Source organism: Pipistrellus hanaki, assembly GCF_964339955.1.
Source record: "Pipistrellus hanaki genome assembly, chromosome: 2".
In the NCBI taxonomy this organism is placed as follows: domain Eukaryota; kingdom Metazoa; phylum Chordata; class Mammalia; order Chiroptera; family Vespertilionidae; genus Pipistrellus; species Pipistrellus hanaki.
In genome coordinates, this window is record NC_140504.1 from 32,214,270 (window position 1) to 32,237,334 (window position 23,065).

The following is a 23,065-nucleotide window of genomic DNA, read 5'->3' on the forward strand; positions in this document are numbered from 1 at the left end:
GTTTTCTGTCTGAATTGTTGCTATTGTTTTATTCTCAGTTTGAAATTTAACATACTATTTAAACACATTTAATGTAGGGAGTTTTTCATATTTTTCTTTGGTTAAAAAAAAAAAAAAGCACACACACATTTAAAACAAAACAGAACTAGTTCCATTTTACTCTGTATCTCTCAGTACGCTCTCACTATGTGCCAATGAAGTCCACAATAGAACAATGAGTGCTCATGGACTAAATAGCTAAACAGGTAATTAGGTTCCTGCTCATTTGATATTCCCCAAAGAGACTAGTTGGATGTGACCTCATTCTTAATATTTGCATGTAAATTAATCATCGTAGTCCAACCAGTTGAGTGAACAATTTTCTAGAGAGACAGAATACATACAGTAAGAAGAGGTGCATTGCTGCAACTTGAATGTGTGGAAAGAAATGGCTTGACATTTTATCATATCATTGTATATTGATTTGTGCCTAAGAAAAATTCAATGTGCTTTCTTGCAGCTGTGATTTTCAGCTTGCTTGAAGGTAAATAGGAAAGACATTTAGAAAGGACCTGGTTCCTTTGAAAGCAATAAATACATTTTTATTATCACCTGTCAAAGCTTCAGAACATTGAGACTTCTGTAATTACTGATTTTTAATGAATAGCCTCAAAGTGCATAAGCCAAAATCAACTAATATATTAATGCTCGTATTGAGGAATATTTTTGTGAAAAATAACAACCCTATTATATTAAAATGCTTTAATCCAGCTGGAGCTCCAGTGGTTAGCTTGCGGTACTTATAAAATGCTTTAATCTGTTGACATGTGCTATTTGTAGAAGGTGAGTTGAAAAATTATTTAACTGAAACTGCCATTGTTGATGCATGTTATTGCTATTTTCCAATAATTAAATATATTTTACAGAATTTGTATCTTTGTAGTTGCCATACCTTTCTGGTATGTACACAAAAAGTTATAGACTGATCTACCAATGAATCCTTCTCAGACCAGTATGGTTTTCCCTCAAACTCTCTTAAATAAGAAAAATATGTTCTTTGCCGAAACTGGTTTGGCTCAGTGAATAGAGCATTGGTCTGTGGACCGAAAGGTCCTAGGTTTGATTCCAGTCAAGGGCATGTACACCCAGTAGTGGGTGTGCAGGAGGCAGCTGATTGATATTTCTCTCTCATTGATGTTTCCAGTTCTCTATTGTTTTCCCTTCCTCTCTGTAAAAAATCAATAATAAAAAATATATTTAAAAAAGAAAAAATAGTATGTTCTTTAATGTAACCAATTGAGTAATAGCCATGTTTTAAGATGCTCTCAGTGAATCACAAATAATTAATAGGTAGCTTAGAAATTTGAAATGGAAACTATGAATTATCTAATTTTTCAATGTGAGTATTAATATTATGTGATCATTTATTTAATCAAGTCCTTAAATTACTAAATCAACAGTTATGCATATCATAATGGCATCAGCAAATTCAAAAGCGGTATTTTTAAAACACTGATTTAATCACATTTTTATTGGAACAAAATTATAATAAAAATATTCTGACAAGTTTGTTTAACAATTAGTTTTTCTTGGAAAATCTATTTGAAAGTACAGCTTTACTTTTCAGAGACATGTTATAATGTGCAATCATTTTAAGTTAAAACAGGTAAGTCAATAGTGTATGCAGGGTGCCTGGGTGAGAATGGGCACATGATGGAACCATCACTAAGAAAATTTCACTGTACTAGAAAATAAAACATAGCTAAGTTTATGGGCCCTGGGGGGTTGTTAAGAGAAACGTGGATTCAAATTAGAATTGAGCATCACAAAAATACAATTCATCAGGAAGGTAACATTTGAAATGAGTTTTAATGTATTTAGTAAAGTTCTTACAAATGAATATGAATCAATTGCTAAGGAAACACTTTATGCTAGAAATATTTATTCTAACATACTTACCAGTCTCTTGGTGGTATCCATATGTCCTTCTAAAGAAAGAATTAATTTCTGAAGTGAGACTTCTATGGAAGCCCTTTTCAAAAGCTGGTTAAATTACATGAGTTCCAATAAACAATGGTGGGCATTTCAAGATCTGGATCTTCCTTCTTCCCTACTTTCACGGCTTGGCACCACTAAGTCCTGATGAACATTTCCATGTAGATATGCTGAAGATTGAAGCAGCATAGTTTGTGTTGTAATATCATTTTTCAAGTGAAAAGCATAACAACAGTTTTTATAATGGGAATTACAGAAAGTAGAGATGAAATATATCATATTGGCTCATAGGAATATGTGTTTGAGAAAACCTCAGTGTGCAGTACTTTTCCAGGAGTAAGAAAGGGCAACTGTGTCAGAGGATGCCTAGTACGATCTCTAGAAAGTCATGTCATTTTTATGCTAATAACAGCGGACTTTTAACAATGAGAAATATTTTTTTTAAATATATTTTATTGATTTATTACAGAGAGGAAGGGAAAAAGATAGAGAGCTAGAAACGTCTATGAGAGAGAAACATCGACCAGCTGCCTCTTGCACACCCCCTACCGGGGATGTGCCCACAACCAATGTACATGCCCTTGTCCGGAATTGAACTTGGGACCTTTCAGTCCGCAGACCAACGCTCTACCACTGAGCCAAACCAGCTTCGGCAACAATGAGAAATATTGATGTAGAGTATAACTTGTCTGGGGTAGTGGGGACTATGACAGAAATAGTTGTAGTTTGGAACCACCATATTCTAAAGTTCTTGAATGCCAGATTGACACAGGCAGGAGTATAGGTTTTGTCCTTCACAACTCAAGGGGTTATTATTCACAGCTGGATACATGCTCAACCTGAATCATGATGGACTTTTTACTCAATTTGGATGACAGTACACTGCCTGTGAATTGTTTTGAGAATGGTATGACTGTAGTTGAACCTTAAGGAAATTAATTGCATTGTTTTATAAAATGATTCAAATTCCAGAAATAGAAATCTAGGATATAATAAACTTGACGGTCTGTAACTTCGTGAGAAGGGAGATGACCAAGCAAACATGACCCTTAAGCATCTTCTCAAGTGACTACAAGAGTCATTGTACCTGTCCCAATAACCACAAACCCGCCCTTTCTACTCTGTAGAAAGGGCGGGTTTGTGGTTATTGGGACAGGAGAAGAGAATTAATTGATTATCCTTGACCATTTCACATTGTAGGAACGATTTTGTCATACCAAATGGATTTGCTATCATTCCTCCAACAAGGCTTTATTTTTCTTTGTGTTTTTTTCTTTTCCTTCTCTTTCAGGCTGAAATCATTGATGTGAGTTATGGAAATGCAGATGATTTAAAAAGGATAAAAAATATGAGAAATATAACAAACCAGATTGCACTCCTGAAATTAGGAAAATTGCCACTACTTTATAAGGTTGGTCCAATGGTTATTTTTTGGTGGCGGGATGGATATTTTCTTTTGCTTTATTGCAGTTATATGCCTCTGTGGTTGTGAAGTGAGTGTGTTTTGTGTGTGTGTGTGTATGTGTGTGTGTGTGTGTGTGTGTGTGTAAGAGAGAGGGGCACAAAGAGGCAGAGAGTGTCATAGCAAGATGGCTTTTCTAAAACCTAACATTTTAAATTAATTTTTTTTTAAAAAGTGATTGTTATCCTTATTACTTTATACAGAAGATACTGTAAGCCAAACATTAGTGAGTTTGTGAAAACTTGGTAAAATTGCCATACATTTCATAATAATGCCTATATGGAGTACTGAAAATGACAACAATGGCATCCTCCTCTTATGACATAGTGAAACTTTTAATCTACTGGCAAAACTGACTAAATGCTATATTCTTGATGTTAGACTAGTATCTGGCTGATTTATACTCCTTAGTGATTGATTTTGTCAACTGTGTAACTTCACAGTTACTGACTATGCTCAGGAATTTAATTCAACGGTAATATGCATAAGGGAAGCAGATTCTTGATTTATTTATTTAAATAGAAGTTTATTAACACTTATACACTAGATGCATTTACATAATTAAAGCAGTTTGATCTAAGCATCACATAATGAGCCGCCATCATAGACAGCCACTACTGCTCATTTGTACTTAATTTTCTGTTACTATTGAGAAGAATGGTCAGTGTAGTTATATCACTGGAGCTCTCAGGTTCTGAAGATATATTGGATTTATCCTCATCCAACCCTAGATGAGCTGTGTTAATTGCCAGGTCTGAGAAAGTTTCAGAAATCTGTTGGCATACTTTGTAAGGAGACAAGAGAACATACTGTGCCTGTTTTTCATCATCTTCCAAGGATGCCCTTACACCTAAATCAGTGTGTGATAGTATATAACTGTCCAGAATTTTAAGATGGTCATGAAAACATAGTGTAAAGTGCTATAAATTTTTGCAGGATAATTTGTCAACATATACTAAATGCTTTAAAATAATCGCATTTTGATCCAGTAATTCCAGTTCAATCAATATAACCTAAAGGAGAATAAAACAGAGTTGATGAACACAATAATGACCAGTGATGTGACAGAATATTAGAAATAATATATGTGTCCAGATAAGTATTGAAATTTATGTTACATTTGTACAGCTAAATACTGTACAATAATTATAATGCAAAGAAGAATAATGATGTGGAAATTCTCATAAATCGAGCAAACAAGTTATAAAGATGACATTTATAATAATGATTATGTTATTCTTATTGTTAGTATAATATTGTTAGTAATACAAGCTGCATATTATTCTAAGGGCCTTTTATGTGTTATCACATTAATCTTCACAGTAACTCTGTTTTTGAGGTAGAGTGGTAACGAAGGCAGAAAAAGAATGAGTGACTAGTTTAAAGGTGAACAGCTACTTACATGAATCAACCAAGATTTACATCCATTCAGTGTCATTTTATGTCCTGAGTCTTTAATGTGTATGTATAGGTGTGTGTATGGTGTAGTTAGACAGGTAAGTAGATAGATGATATATAGATAAATGATGATAGATAGATAAATGATAGATAGATAGATAGATAGATAGATAGATAGATTAAAAAAAGAAGGAAGGAAGGAAGAAAGGAAAGGAAGATGTTAAATTGGAGTTTTTAACTGAGATTTTAATATATAAAATAATAAATCTTTCAAAATGGGCTACCCAACATCAGTATTTCAAACAAAACAGTTGAAAACATGTTAGATAATTATTAAACCCCTTACTTTTATATGGAGTAGGAAAGGTTTAAAGGTTTGGGGTACATAATTTTTTTGAACAGTAATTTTGGAGAAATATAAGTTCCACTGCAAACCTAGTGACTTGAGGCTTCAGTGGAACCACGTGGAGGGTTTAATGAATATACTCTGCAGTATGAGAGGCACAGTAGAGTGGTGTCTGACTCACGTGAGAATCCTAAAGGTAAGATATACATTTGCTTAGCATATAACAAATGGTGTTGTTGTACCGAGATTTCCGTGAGATTCCGTGATCCCCAAGACCAGCAGGGAGCCAAGTCCAATGCAACTAACAAGAGAGCCTCTTCCATGGTAGCATGGGCTCTGTCCCACTCATGCCAACAGCATGGCGGAAAAGAGGCTGAATTTCTCCACCCCCAGGGTTTTACACCAGTGGTGATGTCACTGCTTTGGCTGACCCTGATTGGTTGGGTGAGGGCTAGGGTCCAGTTACACAAAATGGAGGATAACTCTGCCCTGCCCCACAGTGGAATCCGGAGTTTATCCTCACCCTGCTTTGCCCTCTCAGTGTATGTGTTGGGGTTGGTCTGCAATCCAGAGCTGAGAGCAGAAAATGCATGTTTGTTTATGGCAGGGTCTCTCTTTTCCATGTCCAGAGAGATGATTCGGTTCTTCGAGTAGAGGGGCTGGGGATTGAGAAATATGAAAGAAAGAGACAAGACACAAAATGGAAGGACAAAGCTGGGACTGAATGAACTGCTGCCTTCTTCTGAAGTAGAGTCAGTGACCCAAAGCCAATGTAGCCTGTTTATTTTATACCCTCAAAAACAGGAAGTTTCACCAAAAGTCAAGACAAAGGAAATTATTTGCATTCTTGAGTAGGCCCCAGCATTCCTGGTCCTTGACTGGATTTACATATCAAAACCCACTTCCCTACACCCTGGCAAAGATAAGAGTCCTTGTAGAGAACACCTCTGTCTTTTTGGTAAGATGTATAACCAAGACTCAGATTTGCCTGTCACCTTGGGTTCAGCTGACAGTAATTAGAGAATGCCCATGTGCCTTCCCAGGCACTCTCTACATTTGTTCCCCTCTCACAATCCAGGACTTCTGGCTCCCAAATGCTTGCATGCCTACATTCTGATTGCCCCCAACCCCTTCTGCCTGCAAGTCTGACCACCCCCTAACCACTTCCCTGCCAGCATGATTGATTCCTAACTGCTCCCCTGCCAGCCTGATTGCCCCTAACTGCCCTTCCCTGCAGGCCTGGTCACCCCCAACTTCCCTTCCCTGCAGGCCTGGTCACCCCCAACTTCCCTTCCCTGCAGGCCCGGTCACCCCCAACTTCCCTCTTTTGCTCACCTGGTTACCCCTAATGCCCTAAATTGCAGGCCTGGTCTCTCCCAACTGCCCTCCCCCGTTGGCCGTTTTGTGGTGGTCATCTTGTGTCTACATGGGGGCAGCCTTCTTTGACCACAGGGTACAACCATCTTGTGTGTTGGAGTGACAGTAAATTTGCATATTACTATTTTATTAGATAGGATAGAGGCCTGGTGCATGGGTGAGGTCCAGCTGGTTTGCCCTGAAGGGTGTCCCAGATCAGGGTGGGGGTTCCCTTGGGGAGTGGGGCAGCTTGGGTGAAGGGCCTATGGTGATTTGCAGGTTAGTCATGCTCCCCGGCATCCCAAGCAAAAGCCCTGGGATCTGGTATTTATTTATCTTCTATAATTGAAACTTTGTAGCCTTGAGCAGAGGCCAGGGCCAGCCAGGGCGGTTGGGAAGCATGGCTTCCTCCTTTGCTGGGGAAATCCGAGCCTCCTGCTTTGCTCTATGGCCACAGCCATCTTGGTTGGGTTAATTTGCATATTTGCTCCTGATTGGCTGGTGGGCATGGCTTCTGGGTGTGGCGGAGGTACAATTAATTTGCATGTTTCATTTTTATTAGTGTAGAGTAGTGGCTCAGTGCACAAAAATTTACACACTTGGGGAGGGTCCCTCAGCCCAGTCTGTGCCCTCTCGCAGTCTGGGACCCCTCGGGGGCAGCCTGGGAGCTTTTGCTCATTACTGCCCACATGCTCACTACTCCTTCCTGCACAGTTTGCTGTTCCTTAGTGCTGCCTTCTGAGGAGAGGCTCCTACCACAGCTACTGTGCTTTCCAGGCTTCTGGCCTCTGGTTGCATGGCACTCCTCCTGTGAGAGTGCACTGATCACCACGGGGAAGCTCCTGAGTTGAGCATCTGCCTCCTGGTGCTTAGCGGGCATCAGAGCGACCAGTTGTTTTCACCATTTGGTCATTTTGCATATTAACCTTTTATTATATTGGATAATCAGATGTTTTTCTCTAAGTGTTTAGGAAAAAATGTTCCTCTCTAGACATGGGGAACTAAGTAACATTGTCCTGGGTACATTCCATGAAGTTTGTCTGTTCAACCTACCAGTGATAATGGCTAATATGGTATCAATGGGCAGGAGCCAATGATATAAATTGGGTCCATGGAAATATGAATAATTCCTACTGCTTTATATTTTCCTGAATTTCTAAATGGTCTACAATAGTTGTGCATATACTATTTTGTAAAAAAAAAAAAAAAAAAAAAAAAAAAAAAAAAAAAGTCTTTAAATATAAACATAAGACATTTAAAATTTTGTTCTAATGACACTTATGGTCTAAATAGTCAAAATTCTTACCAGTAGCTAATGGATTAAGAAAAAGCAAATTTCTTTTTATTTGTATCCAACTGCTCCAAAGAATATTTTGTGAAGACCTTGGCAATATTTATAATGTAGTGAATTAGTGATTTATCTAGACTAGGACACAGTTATTAAGAACCTCATGCATTTTCCCCGATTATCTTCCTTAGAGGCCTATGAATACATTTAACAAAGAGTTCTATGCAGAATCCCCCCTCCAGACGGAGAGCCTTGTCACAAACAGCATTATTTTATAGGCAGAGGAATCAAGGCATCCTTTCTTTAAGCTTTCATTCTGTTTTCTGTGGATTCTTTGGGAGAATTACTGATACTGTAGCTATTAATACATATTCACAAAGTAGAGAGAAATAAAACATGGATGATACAAGCTTCTACAGCATGATTACAGCCAAGCTTACTTCACCTGTACATCAAATATATTCTGGGGCTGGAATTTGAAAGTCAGTGAGTACGGTGATACAGTTAGTTGAAAAGGCAGAGGATGGATTGACTTCTATGTGAATCACAACTATGAATCATGATTCTAAATGAGCATCCAAACTGGGAACATGCAGCAAAATGAGTAAAGAGAACAGTTCATGTTATTTTAGCTGTGCAGTCGTTTGTTTCTACGTCATGGTTCAAAAATGGATTTGGTAGGGAATCTCTGAATCTGAGGCAGGAAGGGCAAAGTGGAAGCATAATGGGATATCAAATTATCTCTTAAATAAGTAGAAAAAAAATCATTAGATCCCTTGTAACTACAATGTACACCTTAACTTAATTTCCATGAAGGGGTTCAAGAGAAAAGTCTCCACATTGTGTAGCAGGGACTGCAAAAGGCACATGGCTTTTAGTTACATGCCGCAGGGAAGAGCCAACCAAGGCTCCAGACTAGCTTGGACTAGTCCCCTTATGCTTCAACCCTAGAGGGAAGGCTTTATTTTAACTTTGTATTTATAGCAGTTTATTTTATGGGAAAGGGCTTTAATTCTGTAAGCTTTAAGACAGAATATTCTCTTACATGTCATAATGGATTCAGGTAGGTTTTTCTCAGTGACAGTCTGAGACACAGTAAAATAGATTCTACAATCCTCACACACTCCCAAATTGCTGAATAGCACTCTAGTATGGAATTTATTTTATAAAATGCAATAAAAGCATTTGGCTTTCTTCTTAAAGCCATTTTCACACACAAAAAAAATCAATAATAACAAAAAAAAATCGCTGTGGACTCCATGACAGCTAGACATCAAGTAAATCCCAGTGAAATGTGAAGATTAGGCCATTGTCTGTGTCCACACTATTTATCAGCCCCCTATCTCATAGGAGTAGAATTTGTATGGATTGAAGTTACAATGAATACATATCTAAGCCTTTGGGCATGGTGAAATGACACACAAAAATTCACAAATGCTATTGCCATTTTGATAAACAAAATGACATAAACATCTTCCTAGTACTCACTGTTATATAGTAAGACATTAGTAAATATTAGCAGATTTTTGTATTTTCCTTACAAATATTTTTACCCTTATAATTATGATTTTAATGGTCCAGGAACCCAAATAGAGTTTTCTACTAATGAAACAGTTTTGCATACACTATTTAGATATTATTTATAATATATATATATATATATATATATATATATATATATATATATATATCTTGTATATTATTTGGATAGTGTATTACTAACCTAACCACCACTTAAATCCATAGCATGCTTACATAGGTAGGCATTTTGGAAGAGCTTCATGGGAAATGAGAGGTAGAAAATAACTATTAGGACTTTATCCTTCTGAATAAATTGTTTCTCACAAATTAGGAATAAATGGTACTACTTAAAGAAAAATAAATATCCCACACTCTGAGTATACCTACATAATAACATAATTTAATAACATTTACTGACCATTTAAATGTTATGAAGTCATAACAAGCGTCATCATCTATTAGAAAGGTTAATTATTACATATACATAGTCAGCGTAATTATCCCCATGTATTCATGCAATTCTGACACCCCCAAAATAAAATGGTCCCAAGCGTTTTGTTTCTCCTAACTAAAGTTTATAGTATAAGTTAAGAAAAACAAGAAAGAAAGAGAAACAGAAGAAAGAACATGAGAGAAAAGGAGGGCTAGAGGGAAGGAAAGGAATAGTTCAGTCAAGGATTTGGATTATTTCAGGAATGATTATGGCATTGAAATTTTAGTTTAAAATTTTCTTACATTTGAATTTAGAATATCCTTTCCTAAAGCTAACTGTGAAATTTTGCATAATTGCTTTCACATCTGCACTTATATAGGGTGATGAATGTTAAAAAAAAAAAAGAAAAATAAATTAAAATAAATAAGTCTTGGCTCTATATTAACACATTTTAAAAAGAATTCATTCGATGTCTAATTATTAATCACTAGCTATAAACCTCTAAGTTCTATTTTCTTCTTTTTTTTTATTCAGTGTCTTATGATAAAAATAGATTAATTATTTTCTTGTTCAGAAGCACAATGACAAGGAGTCCTAAGCAGCAGCTTGTACTTTAGCAATCTGTTGTTGCTATAAAATACGGGGAGACAAGTTAGATTATTTCTGGAAAGAAACATCATTAAACAATTAATACCTGAAGAAAAATACCTCTCCCTACAATTTATGTAATTAAAATTGCAGCTACACAATATATTGTATCTGATTTAAAATTCAATATAGATTTTAATTTTTATAACAAATTAACCTTTGACAAACTATATAAATATAGCTAAGTAAGCTTAAAATATTCTCACTTGAATTTTGAAAATAATATACACTCATCAAAATATTACCTATTATATAAAAAGCCTATGGTCATCATGCCATCACACTGTAATGACCGGTCATCAGAAGGCAGTGCATGTGGGTGGGTGGGAACTTGACTCAGGAGGACTTGATGGGGGACACAGGTGGGCTTCTGAGTCCCCCTGGGATGGCAGGCAGGTTTCTGGGCCCTGCCTCTTATGGGGACAGTGGCCGTGGCAGGACTTTTTCGGGGGTTTTGCCTTTTGAGATAGCAGCAGCAGCATACATAGGACTCTTTCTGGGCCCCACCAAGCGGAGGGACTCTAGGTCCTGGGTCTCATGTGATTTCAAACACTGGGCCCCTAGTTTTACTAATAATTAGCATACAAGTTAATCTATTCTCATAAATAGTCATTAAATTTCTTTTTAACTGAAAATATGTATTTACTGTTTTATGCAAAATACATTAGAAAGGTTTTATAGCCTGTTATATAGTTCAGAAAAAAGGTTTCATATTTTTAGTGATATGTCACTTGAAAAAAGGCTATTACAGGTAAAAAAAAAAGTTAGTTTTTTTTTTTACTAGATTTACATTTCCAAAATTAATATATCTTTACCTCAATTTTATATATTTTTTCTAGCACTGAATATGAGGTTACACCTAAAAATTTCATTTAATATAATATATATTTTAATAATAAATATATAATTTGAACATTACAGTCATCTTATCTCTAAATTTTAAAGCTCTTACAGCAAGAATAACTACAATCATTATTAGAATAATTCCATATTTTAAATCAATTTTCTATTGGAAAATTTAGAAAGATTAAAGAGTCTATATAATTCCAGAAATATACATAGTATAATAGAAGACTTAATTTTCACTATTATCCACAATCAAGAAAAACACTATCAGCAGATTATTCAAAGAAAATGATGTTTATTCTTTAATTTTCAGTTATAATTTTTTTTGTGTGTGAATCTAAATCTATTAGGTTTTAAAATTGCTCGTCTTACCTATTAGTAAAATACATGATTATTTTTCATCAGTACTTTGATTACCTATATGAAACTTCTTTTTTAATTCTCATACTAAGACAATTTCAAGCAATCTCAGGATAAATGTTATCTATCTAAATATATAAGGCTAATCTGCAAAGTGGCGAACGGGAGCTCAGGAGTTCAATCGCTCACTATGATGTGCACTGACCACCTGGGAGCAGCATGGAATGAAGGAAGGCCCCAGCCAGCAGCCAGAGGAAGGAAGGCTTTGGCTGGCAGCTAGCAAATGAGGGGTGGGCAGCTGGGGAAGGAAGGCCCTGATGGGCCCTGATTGCTGGCCAGGCCTAGGGACTTTACCTGTGCATGATCTCATGCACCAGGCTTCTAGTCATATATAAAATGAGTTATTGAATAAAATTCAGGAAGATCCCTTACAGTTCTGGCATGCTTTGCTTACTTGCCATTGTTCCAATACATGCCTGTTCTAATACATTTATTGGCCTTTAATAACAGCATATCTGTAATTAAACAATAGTATAACTTGGTGATAGTATTATGGCTTTTGAAACATCTGTTATATAATATAAAATTTATTTTTTTTCTGTTAAGGACAATTTTAACATTTTATAAATAAGAAGAAATTGTGATATTTAGCAGACTAAATGAAATTGACCTGTCCCCCAAGTTACTGTTATATTACAAATAATCAAGTGTTGTTCTACCCACTTCAGAGCCTTTCTTCTGAGAAATGTTATGTGACTGCCATAGGGGACCATCTGAACCTTTCACGCATGTATGGAATGCCTCATTTAAATTTTTGTTTTATTAAATTTATAATACAGGATGGGGCAGCAGGAGGTTTATACTTGTGAGTACAAGACACATAGTTTATTATTATGTTATTATTTATTAAATATTCTATTATTTTCCATATGAACTACTTTAAACCTATTTCTCTCCCTATTAAATACCATGAAGTAAATCAGCCTACATTGGCTTTTTGTGATATAGGTGCTGATGTAGTCTGCTTCAATATTCGTAGTAATTGCTTTCAGCAAGTTTTAAAAACAACAGTCTTTTTTAAAGTAAAACAGAGATATTAGTAGCTTCAGGGTATGATTCTGAGTGGACCAAATGATTTATTGATAGGATCACTAATGAAATAATTTAATTTCTAATATTTTCAAAATTGTCTGCAGTATTCTGGATTCCTTATTGTTTGTCAGTTGTAGACAACAAAGCTAAATGACAGTGTTTTACAGTGCAATCAGAATCAAATAATTCTGGAAAAAATGGCAGAGCAATCTGAAGTGAAACATGACTAAACATGGCATATTTCATATGATTTGCATAACATATATAAGAATGTTTTCCTTGGGATTAAAAAATTCCTCATATGAGTTAGTATATATATATATTCTTTCTTTCTTTTTGCCTGACTTCATAATCTGTGTGCTTTGATTACAAAACAGGTAGATCCAATCTATTTTCAAAATAAGTTAGCATACAGATCAGTCAACTTATAAACCAGAAAAGGATTTTGTTCTGCAATTAATTTGAGCTTCTTTAAAATTTGGATTGATTAGAAAGTACAGTTCTAAAGTCTATTGTCTTAACCCTGGGAAATACATGCATGCAGATGACACTTCACAAGTTGTGTGTGAGACCATGTTTGGTGATTTGAGAGGTGTTGGGAGTAGTCTCTCGGGCTTAAATTATATTTATTAAATGCTGGAAATTAAAAATTTACTACTTTTTGTATTCAGTGGGAAATTGATAAAATGTCACTATGTTATCAGTGGAAGTAGAGTTATTGCTGTATGTCGAGGGAATGACTACCCTGAGGCCCCCACGAGAAAAGGAGTTTCATGAAAAGCTTTATTGATGGCATAAAATTAAGGCGATTCCCCTCAAAAGTTCCATTTCTGTCCATGCTGCCGTGGAAAAAGCCCAATCTTGTCTTCAGCAGGGCCAGGATAAAGGCCACTGTCCATACTTTTTGCTCCGTATTAGAGTCCAGTCCAGTCCAGCTTCCTACATGTGAAGTCCACACAGCCATGGCCAACATGGCTATGGAGCAAGAACTTGGGTACTATACATACTACAATTTATAAATATTTTATTAATTGGGAATTGACAAGATAAGAACAATTTAGTATCTTTAGAATAGGAAGATCAATGGGCTGCAATGCTACTAAAAAGCAAATACTTTATGAATTTCTGCTTAAGTTGGCAAGTTGCCCAACTGACAATATGTACTCTTTACCTCACATCCAATGGCTCAAGTATAGAATCTGATCAGTTATATAGGGTTTGGATCCCAGCTCAACCATGCAATCACTAGGAGAAAGTCATCCGGCCTTTCAACCTCTATAAGACTTAATTTTCTTCCTTGTAAAACCAGTATGATAGTGTTGTTTTTATACCTCACTTTCCATAAATGCTCAGTAAATGTTCATTATTACTGTTGTGTTATAATGATGATAAAGGAACCTTTTTATTTTCACTGGAGATTTTTTAAAGCATAGTTATCTGAATAATATCTGATACATTATTTCATGTAAACACTCATAACCTTGCAAAAACTACTGTGATGTAGGGATGGTCACTGATCCACAGTGAGTAGCTAAGTCTCTGAGAGTTTGTCTTACTCAAGGTCATACATGTATTACATAGGAAATATAACATGGTTATTCTAAACTCTTTCTGATCCCTACAGCTCCTTAATTTATCTGTATTTATGAAGAAATCTTTACTTTCAGTTGCCTTCTCTTAAACAATAGCAGCACTGTGGCTTCCACTGTGGTTCTTAACAATTGTACAAATAGTTTTTTCAGATTACTCTCAAATGGTTTAGAATGAAAAACCTACCCATGGAAGATAAAGCAAATGTGGAAGACAAATAACATCTGTAGAAGCCAGGTGATTAGCATATGAGAAGTAATCATACTATAATTGCAATTCTATTGACATCTTAAAATTAAAAATTGTCAGCCTGGCTGGTGTGGCTCAGTGACTGAGTGTCAACCTGAGAACCAGGAGGTCACAGTTCAATTCCTGGTCAGGGCACATGCCAAGGTTGGGAGCTCAGTCCCGGGTAGGGGTGTGTAGTAGGTAAGCAATCAATGATATTATCCCCTCATTGATGTTTCTATCTCTCTCTCCCTCTTCTTTCCTCTATGAAATCAATAAAGAAATATATGTATTTTTTTTTTAAAAAAATGCATTTTTATTGATTTCAGAGAGTAAGGGAGAGGGGCAGAGAGATAGAAACATCAATGATGAGAGAGAATTATTGATTGGCTATCTCCTGCACATCCCCTACTGGGGATTGAGCCTGCAACCCAGGTAAGTTCCCTTGGCTGGAATCAAACCTGGGACTGTTTAGTCTGCAGGCCAATGCTTTATCCACTGAGCCAAACCAGCTAGGGCAATAAAAACGTATTTTAAAAAATAAGTAAAATAAAAACTTTCAAATTAAAAAAAGTGTGTGGTTGAAGGGGGGCAGGAGAGTGAGAGTGGACTGACCTGGATTCTCAACAGCTGCCCGAAAATTCTTCTCAATATAATATAGTCTGTCCTCCCTCCCATGGGAGCTGTTTGAGTGGTTACAAGACATGCTTTCCATTTGAACAAGATTTTCCATTTATGGTGGTGTCTTTTAGTAAGCTTCTGCGCTTAGTCAATTGAGCGTACTAATCAGAGGATACAGACTTACAAACTTAGCTGTTTAATTCTGACTTGATTTAAGATATATTTAATACAGTCATTAGGGTTAAATTCCTCTTCATGCACATTGTCTGAATTTTTATATTTTTTATCAGATTATTGACAGTCAGGAAGACATAGCATTAGGCACCTAAGGAAAGAAAGGTAAATCTGAATTGGTGTTCAATTTGTTTTGGATCAGACTACCTGGTGAAATCTTAGGGCACTTGCATGTCTGAGCTCATTTGCTATGGGAGAAGCTTTCTCATTAACTTCTTCAGGAGAGGGTTGCCATTAAATCTGATCTTGAATGAGAAGAATTTGTAACTTGAGAAAGTTTATGAATATTTCATTAGCATCGTCTTAGGGTGCATGCTTGTATGTGATAGCCTGGCAAAGGTTGACAGATCAGTGGAATACTGTAATGAGTTGATGGATGCATATGGAATGTCTATTGGAACAGTGAGAAGTGCCCGCTGGGCTGCTGTGAACATCTTCCGGTGTTTAAAAGATTTTTCTTGGCTGTTAACAAAATCCTCACAGAAACTATAGTTCTTAATTAATGGGTTGAAAATGACCCATTTATTTTATTGCACTAACTAGGTCTGTTAGAAATGTATCTGGAGGAAGCATATGTGATTTTTTTAAAAAAATAAAACACTGTAAAAATACACATCTGAGAGAAGTAGATCTTAATGAGTAGGAGCACACATTTTTTTTCCAGGTGGGGGTCCTATTTAATTATATTCCCTTGCTGCTTTGATGTCTGAGAATCCCAGAGAAATTTCACAGTTACAGGGGAATAGGAATAGTTAGACCTAAGAGCAGCAAAACCAGGAGATAGCAGGACAATATCATTAAAAACAAGCAAGCAAAAATTCACTGGGTTAATCTTTGCAAATGAAAGATATACAAACGTGGAAAAATAGCATTGTTAGTGGAATATCAGGTTCAGCTTGATTTATGTTAATTTAAAATGGGTAGAAGAAATCAAGGAATATAATTAGCAGCATTTGGTGGATCAGGAAAATGTGGTGATTTATTTAATTGGGAGTTATTTAATCTGAACAAAAGAAGGCTCAAGAGAAAAAAGTTTAAAACACTCTTTAAGGACATAAAAAAGTTTTCATATGTCATAAAATTAGGATCTGTTTCAGTCTTTCTGAGGTTAAAGGTATAAAACATAGGCTTAAATTGTAGCAAAATATATTTATGTTACACATAAATCATTTTAAAAAAGCTCATTAAATACTAGGAAAGTCTTCTAAAGATGGTTGTCCCAGTCAGCTTCTAGAACTTTTAGAATACTTACTGTTTTATATAATGTCTATGATGTCTACATATATATCTATAATTTTAATATTAAAAGTATATCTTAATCTTTAACATGTGATTCAAAGTATAGAGCTATGTTTTTAAAAAAATATATTTTATTGATTTTTTACAGAGAGGAAGAGAGAGGGATAGAGAGTCAGAAACATCAATGAAAGAGAATCATCAATCAGCTGCCTCTTACACACCCCCCACTGGGGAAATGCCCACAACCAAGGTACATGCCCTTGACTGAAATCGAACCTGGGACCTTTCAGTCCACAGGCCAATCCTCTATCCACTGAGCCAAACCAGTTTCTGCTGGAGCTATGTTTAATATATGTTGTTACACTAGCTATATACCTTTCTCTTTAGACCCTGTTAAAAAAACAAACAAAAATTTTGCAAACAAAACATAAGAAGGTCCAATGTCATTATACATTAGTAATGTGATGTGCTTCTTTCTTTCTTTCTTCCTTCCTTCCTTTCTTCCTTCCTTTCTTCCTTTCTTCCTTCCTTCCTTCCTTCCTTCCTTCCTTCCTTCCTTCCTTCCTTCCTTTCTTTCTTTCTTTCTTTCTTTCTTTCTTTCTTTCTTTCTTTCTTTCTTTCTTTCTTTCTTTCTTTCTTTCTTTCTTTTCTTCATTTAAAAGACTAAGAAATGTGTTCTTTCTGAAAACAGAGAACTTGGCATCTATGAGCCCATTTAATTAATTCTAGTAAAAGATGTTAAGTTCTTGGACCTTTTCATTCAATTTATGGCAAATTCTATACTTAAAAAAAAAAATCTATTCCAGAAATGTACAATATCAGTTTCACATGTATCTTTATTGAAAAGAAAAATCAAAGGTCATTTTTGAGTATTTTATTAAGAAAATTAGTTAACATATTTCAATCAAATTGTGTAAAGTATGAATGTTTAGTGTAAATAGAGGATTCTGAGAGTGGATGAATTCTCTCCAGTTGCAAAGTTGACCAATGTCTATGCTAATCTGGCTAATAAAATCCTGGCTTGTTTGACTCTGTTGGTATTATGGAAAGAATGCTGCCACAGCTCACTGCTATAATCATAGCAAGGTCTGCAAAGACTATTTTAATGAGACCCAGACTTGGATTTTTTTCTTGTTTTTGTGAAGTCATTTGCAACTTAAGTAGAGTCAAAATTGGTTATATTTCATTCTATAATAATAATCAGTGTTTTTTATAATTTCATGATTCTGATTGCTTGAAAAGGGTGTGGTTTAATAATACTCTCCTGTGCAGATTCCCTGAATTGACTCTAAAAGGAAGAGAAAATTGAAGGCTAGATACCACGGCCTTGTCCATCTTATATTTATTACAGGATATGGGTGTCCAAGTCATTTGAAATGAGCTACTTAAGTTTTATGTTACTCCAGTTTCAAGGAATCTTCTTGACAGAGCTAAGATTAATTAGCTTATTGAATCTGATTATCGTAGACCATGATTTCTGTTAATAACCATGTTTATCATCTTAATGTCAAATTTGCTTCTAGCAATTTACTTGATCACATAAATGTATGATGCATTGAACCTGCTGCATTTGACATCAGATACTTATTGAGGATTGAGAGGCTTACTTCTTTTATATCATCCCAGGTACTGCCCTCTCTATTCCACAAAACAGTTTAAATTATTAATTTTTAAATGTAAAGAATGTATCTGAGAAAATTCAAAAATCATATTAGTGTGCATTACATTTCTCATATCAAATGTGATTATTTCATCTGTTTGTATGTAGGTTCATACAAGCCTAATGCTATAAATTACTTCATCAGTTCTCTGTGGTTATTTATCTGATTTAAGATAAGAAACTGATATTTTACTTTTAAGTATCTATCTATATCTATATCTATATCTATATCTATATCTATATCTATATCTATATCTATCTATCTATATCTATATCATCTATCTATATCTTTATCTATATCTATATGAGCCAAAGTGACCATTATGACCAGAATGACTGGAACAACCAGTTGACCAGTTGCACTGACCACCAGGGGACAGAAGCTCAATGCAGGAGGTGCCTCCTGGTGGTCAGTGTGTTCCCATAGCTAACCTCCCATAGCTGGTCAACTGCCCCTGGTCCCTCTCCCCTTCCCTCCCTCCTGCCAGCAGGCCCCAACTGGTCCACTGCCCACCTACCATGGGTTAGGCCAGGGAAGGAAGAGGGAGGGAGGCGGGGACCCACACAGTGGTGGGGCACCAAAGGCATCATTGTAGCTGACGTCTGTTTCTTTTGTGCCTCACCCAGTGACCTTTGCCTCTTCTTCCTACCCTGCTGAGGCCTTTGGGCCCTAGGCTGGGATGGTGAACAAAGGGTAGGTGCCTGTGGAAACAGCCCCTTCCCCAAGGGGGGCAAGGGTCTGCCTTCCTCCTCCAGGCTGGAGGCCAACCTCTTGCCCCCCACCCCTCCCCCTGGCCAGCAGGCCCCTATTGGCCCTCTGCCCACCTAATGCAGTGGTGGTGCAGCAGTGAGGGAAAAAGGAGGGGAACCACCTCGGCATCCAAAGTCCATTGCTCCCGTTCCCAGCTCAGCTACTGTTGGCCAGGCCTAGCGACCCCATCCATGCACGAATCCGTGGCTTGAGCCTCCAGTTGGTGTATAAAAAAGCCATAGATTTCTGGGTGTTAATTTTGTATCCTGTTACATTGCAAAATTTATTTATTAAGTCTAGTAGTTTTTTTTGTTTGTTTGTTTGTTTTGTGTGTTTGTGTGTGTGTGTGTGTTTGTGTTTTGTTTGTTTGTTTTTTTGTTTTATGGAGTCCTTAGGGTTTTCTATGTACAATATCATGTCATCTGTGAATAATGACAGTTTTACTTCTTCTTTTCCAATTTGAATGCCTTTTATTCTTTCTTCTTGTCTGATTGCTGCTCATGTACTTTTTACTGGCTATAGATTACCTTCTGAAATGGTGGCAGTAAAGATATGTTAGCACTGGAAGTTAATCTGGTATGAGAAAGCAGCCGAAGTGTCATGGTGGTAGAAATAAAATGTGAAAATTAAAGGTCAGATTCCAATCTCATTATGTGCAAACATGTATTTACTGATTGAAGCTGTCTAAAGAGAGAACTCAGGCAATTTTCTGAGAATGTCATTCTAAATAGCTTGGTAAAGAATTTATATTCATATAGAAGAACTAGTTAAATCTTTATTAAGAAGGTCTTAAAATTCTAAAAATTTAAATATACTTTTTCTTGTATATATTTTCAAAAATACTAGAATCTCACATGACCTTTACATTTATACACAATTGTGGAGTTCATTTCCCTGAGCCACCGTGTACAGCTGTGCCAGTCATGTGATTTATATCTTAGGTGTCAACATTTACTATATAGATATGAATAATTTGTGCAGTTTTTACAACCACTTTCTGGCTGACAGAAGTAGAATATATACTTTTAACAAAATCAGTATATTATCACAAATTTTAGCTAGATGGAAGTCAAGTGTCTAGAGGACACTCACCTTATATATGAACCTCTACCATATGGCATCTTATGAATATTAGTATAAGTTCAAAATTTAACCAATGTAAAATCATGACATATTTTGTTCCTAAAATACAAAGATCAAATAGGGTAGTATTATACATGAAAATTCGAAGTACTATCTCTAGATTTTCAAGAAAATATATTCACATTCTTTTAATTATCATCCTGTCTAATAAAAGAGAAACATGCAAATTGACCATACCTCTGCTATAACACAAGTCACACCACCAGCCAATCAGGAGTGAGTATGCAAATTAACACAACCAAGATGGCAGTGGCCACAGAGCTGGAGCAAGCAGGAGGTTTGGGTTGCCCCAGGCAATGGGGGAAGCCAAGCTTACAGCCTATGCCTGGGTTGCTAGGGGAAGTGGGTGGCCTGAAAACCACCACAGGCCCCTTGCCCATGATGCCCCAAACCCCAAGGGAATCCCCACTCTGATCTGGGACACCCTTCAGGGCAAACCAGCAAGTACCCACCCATGTACCAGGCCTCTATCCTATCTAATAAAAGAGTAATATGCAAATTGACTGTCACTCCAACACACAAGATGGCTTCCCCCATGTGGTCAAAATGGCTGCCCTCATGTGGACACAAGATGGCTGCCACAAGATGGCCAGCCTGGGAGGAAAGTTGGGTGGACCAGGTCTGCCAGAGAGAGCAGTTAGGGGGGACTAGGCCTGCAGGGGAAAACAGTTGAGGGGAGCCAGGCCTGCAGGACTGGGCAGTAGGGGTGACCAGGCCTGCAGGGGAAGGGAAGTTGGGAGAGTACCAGACAAGCAGGAAAAAGCAGTTAGGGACAATGAGGCCTGCAGGAAAAGGCTGTTAGGGGTGACCAGGGTTGGCAGAGAAAGGAAGTTGGGGTGGACCAGGCCAACAGGGGAGGGCAATTGGGAAGGACTAGCCCTGCAGAGGAGGGCAGTTGGAGGTAACCTGGCTGGCAGGGGAACAGTTAGGCATCAATAAGGATGGCAGGGGAGTTAAGGGGACATCAGGCTGGCAAGCAGAATTGGTTAGGGGTAATCAGGAAGGCAGGCAGGCAAACAATTTGGAGCCAGCATTCTTGGATTGTGAGAGGGATGTCTGACTGCCCATTTAGGCCCAATCCCAGTAGGGGTCCAGATTGGAGAGGGTGCAGGTTGGGCTGAAGGACACCCCTGCCCCCATGCATCAATTTCATGCACCAGGACTATAGTTATTAATAATAATTATTATTATTATAAGAAAATTTAAGAGTATAATAATGATAATATGAAAAACTCAAGTCATTATTTTCTAGAATTTATATAACTCCGATGTCCTTGGAGGAAGTTAGTATGCCACTTACATGATGTAAAACATTCCAATGTGTGTGTGTATGTGTGGTGCTTCTGTTTCTGTTGTCAAAAGTAATGAATTTCTATAAAAATACATCCATATGAAAAATTTACTTTTTTATGGCCATCATATATTATAAATATTAGTATTCATTAGCTGTTTTAATAAAACAAGTAAACATAAGGAACAACATAAAAACAGATTTATCATGAAGTATTTTATATCTATCATTTGAAAAAATGAATTAATTCATCATTGAGTTTATTTAACTAACAGTCTCCATGTCTCTTTGTGATATAATTTTAAAAATTATCTCCCTAGTAAGGTTTCTGAGGTTCCCTTTACAGAGGCATACTTTAACCCTAAAGCTTTCAGCAGCTTTTAGCAAAAAGGCATTTGGGGCAAATCAGGTAAAATGACTAAGCAAATATGGAAAAATTTCAAATAGCACTACTCTAATTGTAGTAACTAAAAGTAGAACTCTAAAAATAAAGATTACATATTAAGAGTAATAAGTAAATTAAGTTTGCATTAACATAAAATTGACTTCTTTCATCTTCCAACCTCAATAGTGCATTCAAACACAGTTGACTAAGCCTCTTATTTACCAACTCACCTAACCTTCCCATCCCATTCTCACCCTCAGTTCTGGAGGTGCTAAGGTACTCCAACTGCTAGTGGCTGGGCTTAATTCTAACCAACAGATGTTTGCATCAGTGGGCACTTCCACAAAAAAATATATTTATGACTGTGCAAAACAAGTCTCAGTATGCTCACTCAAAGACCAAGTGTATACAATTACTAAAGATGATATATTCTCATATGTTCTCCACATATTTTGCTATACATTCAAATTTGTGTTTAATTTGATCATATCAAATAATATAACTCTGCTATGTCAAAAAGTGCATATACTTTGAATAAAATATCTCACACAGATAATAAACTTTATTATCAGACTAGGCCCGGTGCATGAAATTCGTGCCCAGTTTGCACCCTCTTCAATCTGGAACCCCTCAAGGGATGTCCAACTGCCTGTTTAGGCCTGATTCCATTGGCAATTTGTATATTACTCTTTTATTAGATAAGATGATCATCCAAGAAGTTCCTCATTTATTCTCTCCTTTTTGAAATCCATAAGATCATGACAAGCCTGTGGATTTACAAACCAATGCAGGAGAAAATTGATTAATATTTTTTTGACAATTAAACTTCTTTATTTCAAAGCTACACATAATTTAAAATTAAAATAGAATAATTTAAGGAGATAATAAAATGTAAATGTTCACTTAGAAGGTTAATATAATGCTCATGAAGATATGAAACATGTGGAAGCTGGTTTGGCTCAGTGAATAGAGCGTCAGCCTGCCGACTGGAAGTATCCCAGGTTCGATTCTGGTCAAGGGCATATACCTTGGTTGCGGGCACATCCCCAGTAGGGGGTGTGCAAGAGGCAGCTGATCGATGATTCTCTCTCATCAATGTTTCTAACTCTCTATCCCTCTCTCTTCCTCTCTGTAAAAAATTAATAAAATGTATTTAAAAAAAGATCTGAAACATGTAGTTTGATGATTGATTCAGTTTG

The 23,065-nt window shown here is 36.4% G+C and overlaps 1 protein-coding gene across 4 annotated transcripts in view; it reads left to right on the forward strand.

Moving 5' to 3' along the window:
- The window catches only part of NAALADL2 (N-acetylated alpha-linked acidic dipeptidase like 2), a 1,087,185-nt gene that overhangs the window by 627,697 nt on the left and 436,423 nt on the right, over positions 1 to 23,065 (forward strand). For all 4 annotated transcript variants that reach the window (XM_084874166.1, XM_084874168.1, XM_084874169.1 and 1 more), the window contains one exon: positions 3,266 to 3,385. In XM_084874166.1, coding sequence (XP_084730292.1) covers positions 3,266 to 3,385 — 120 coding nt within the window. The remainder of the gene's footprint in view (positions 1 to 3,265; positions 3,386 to 23,065) is intronic.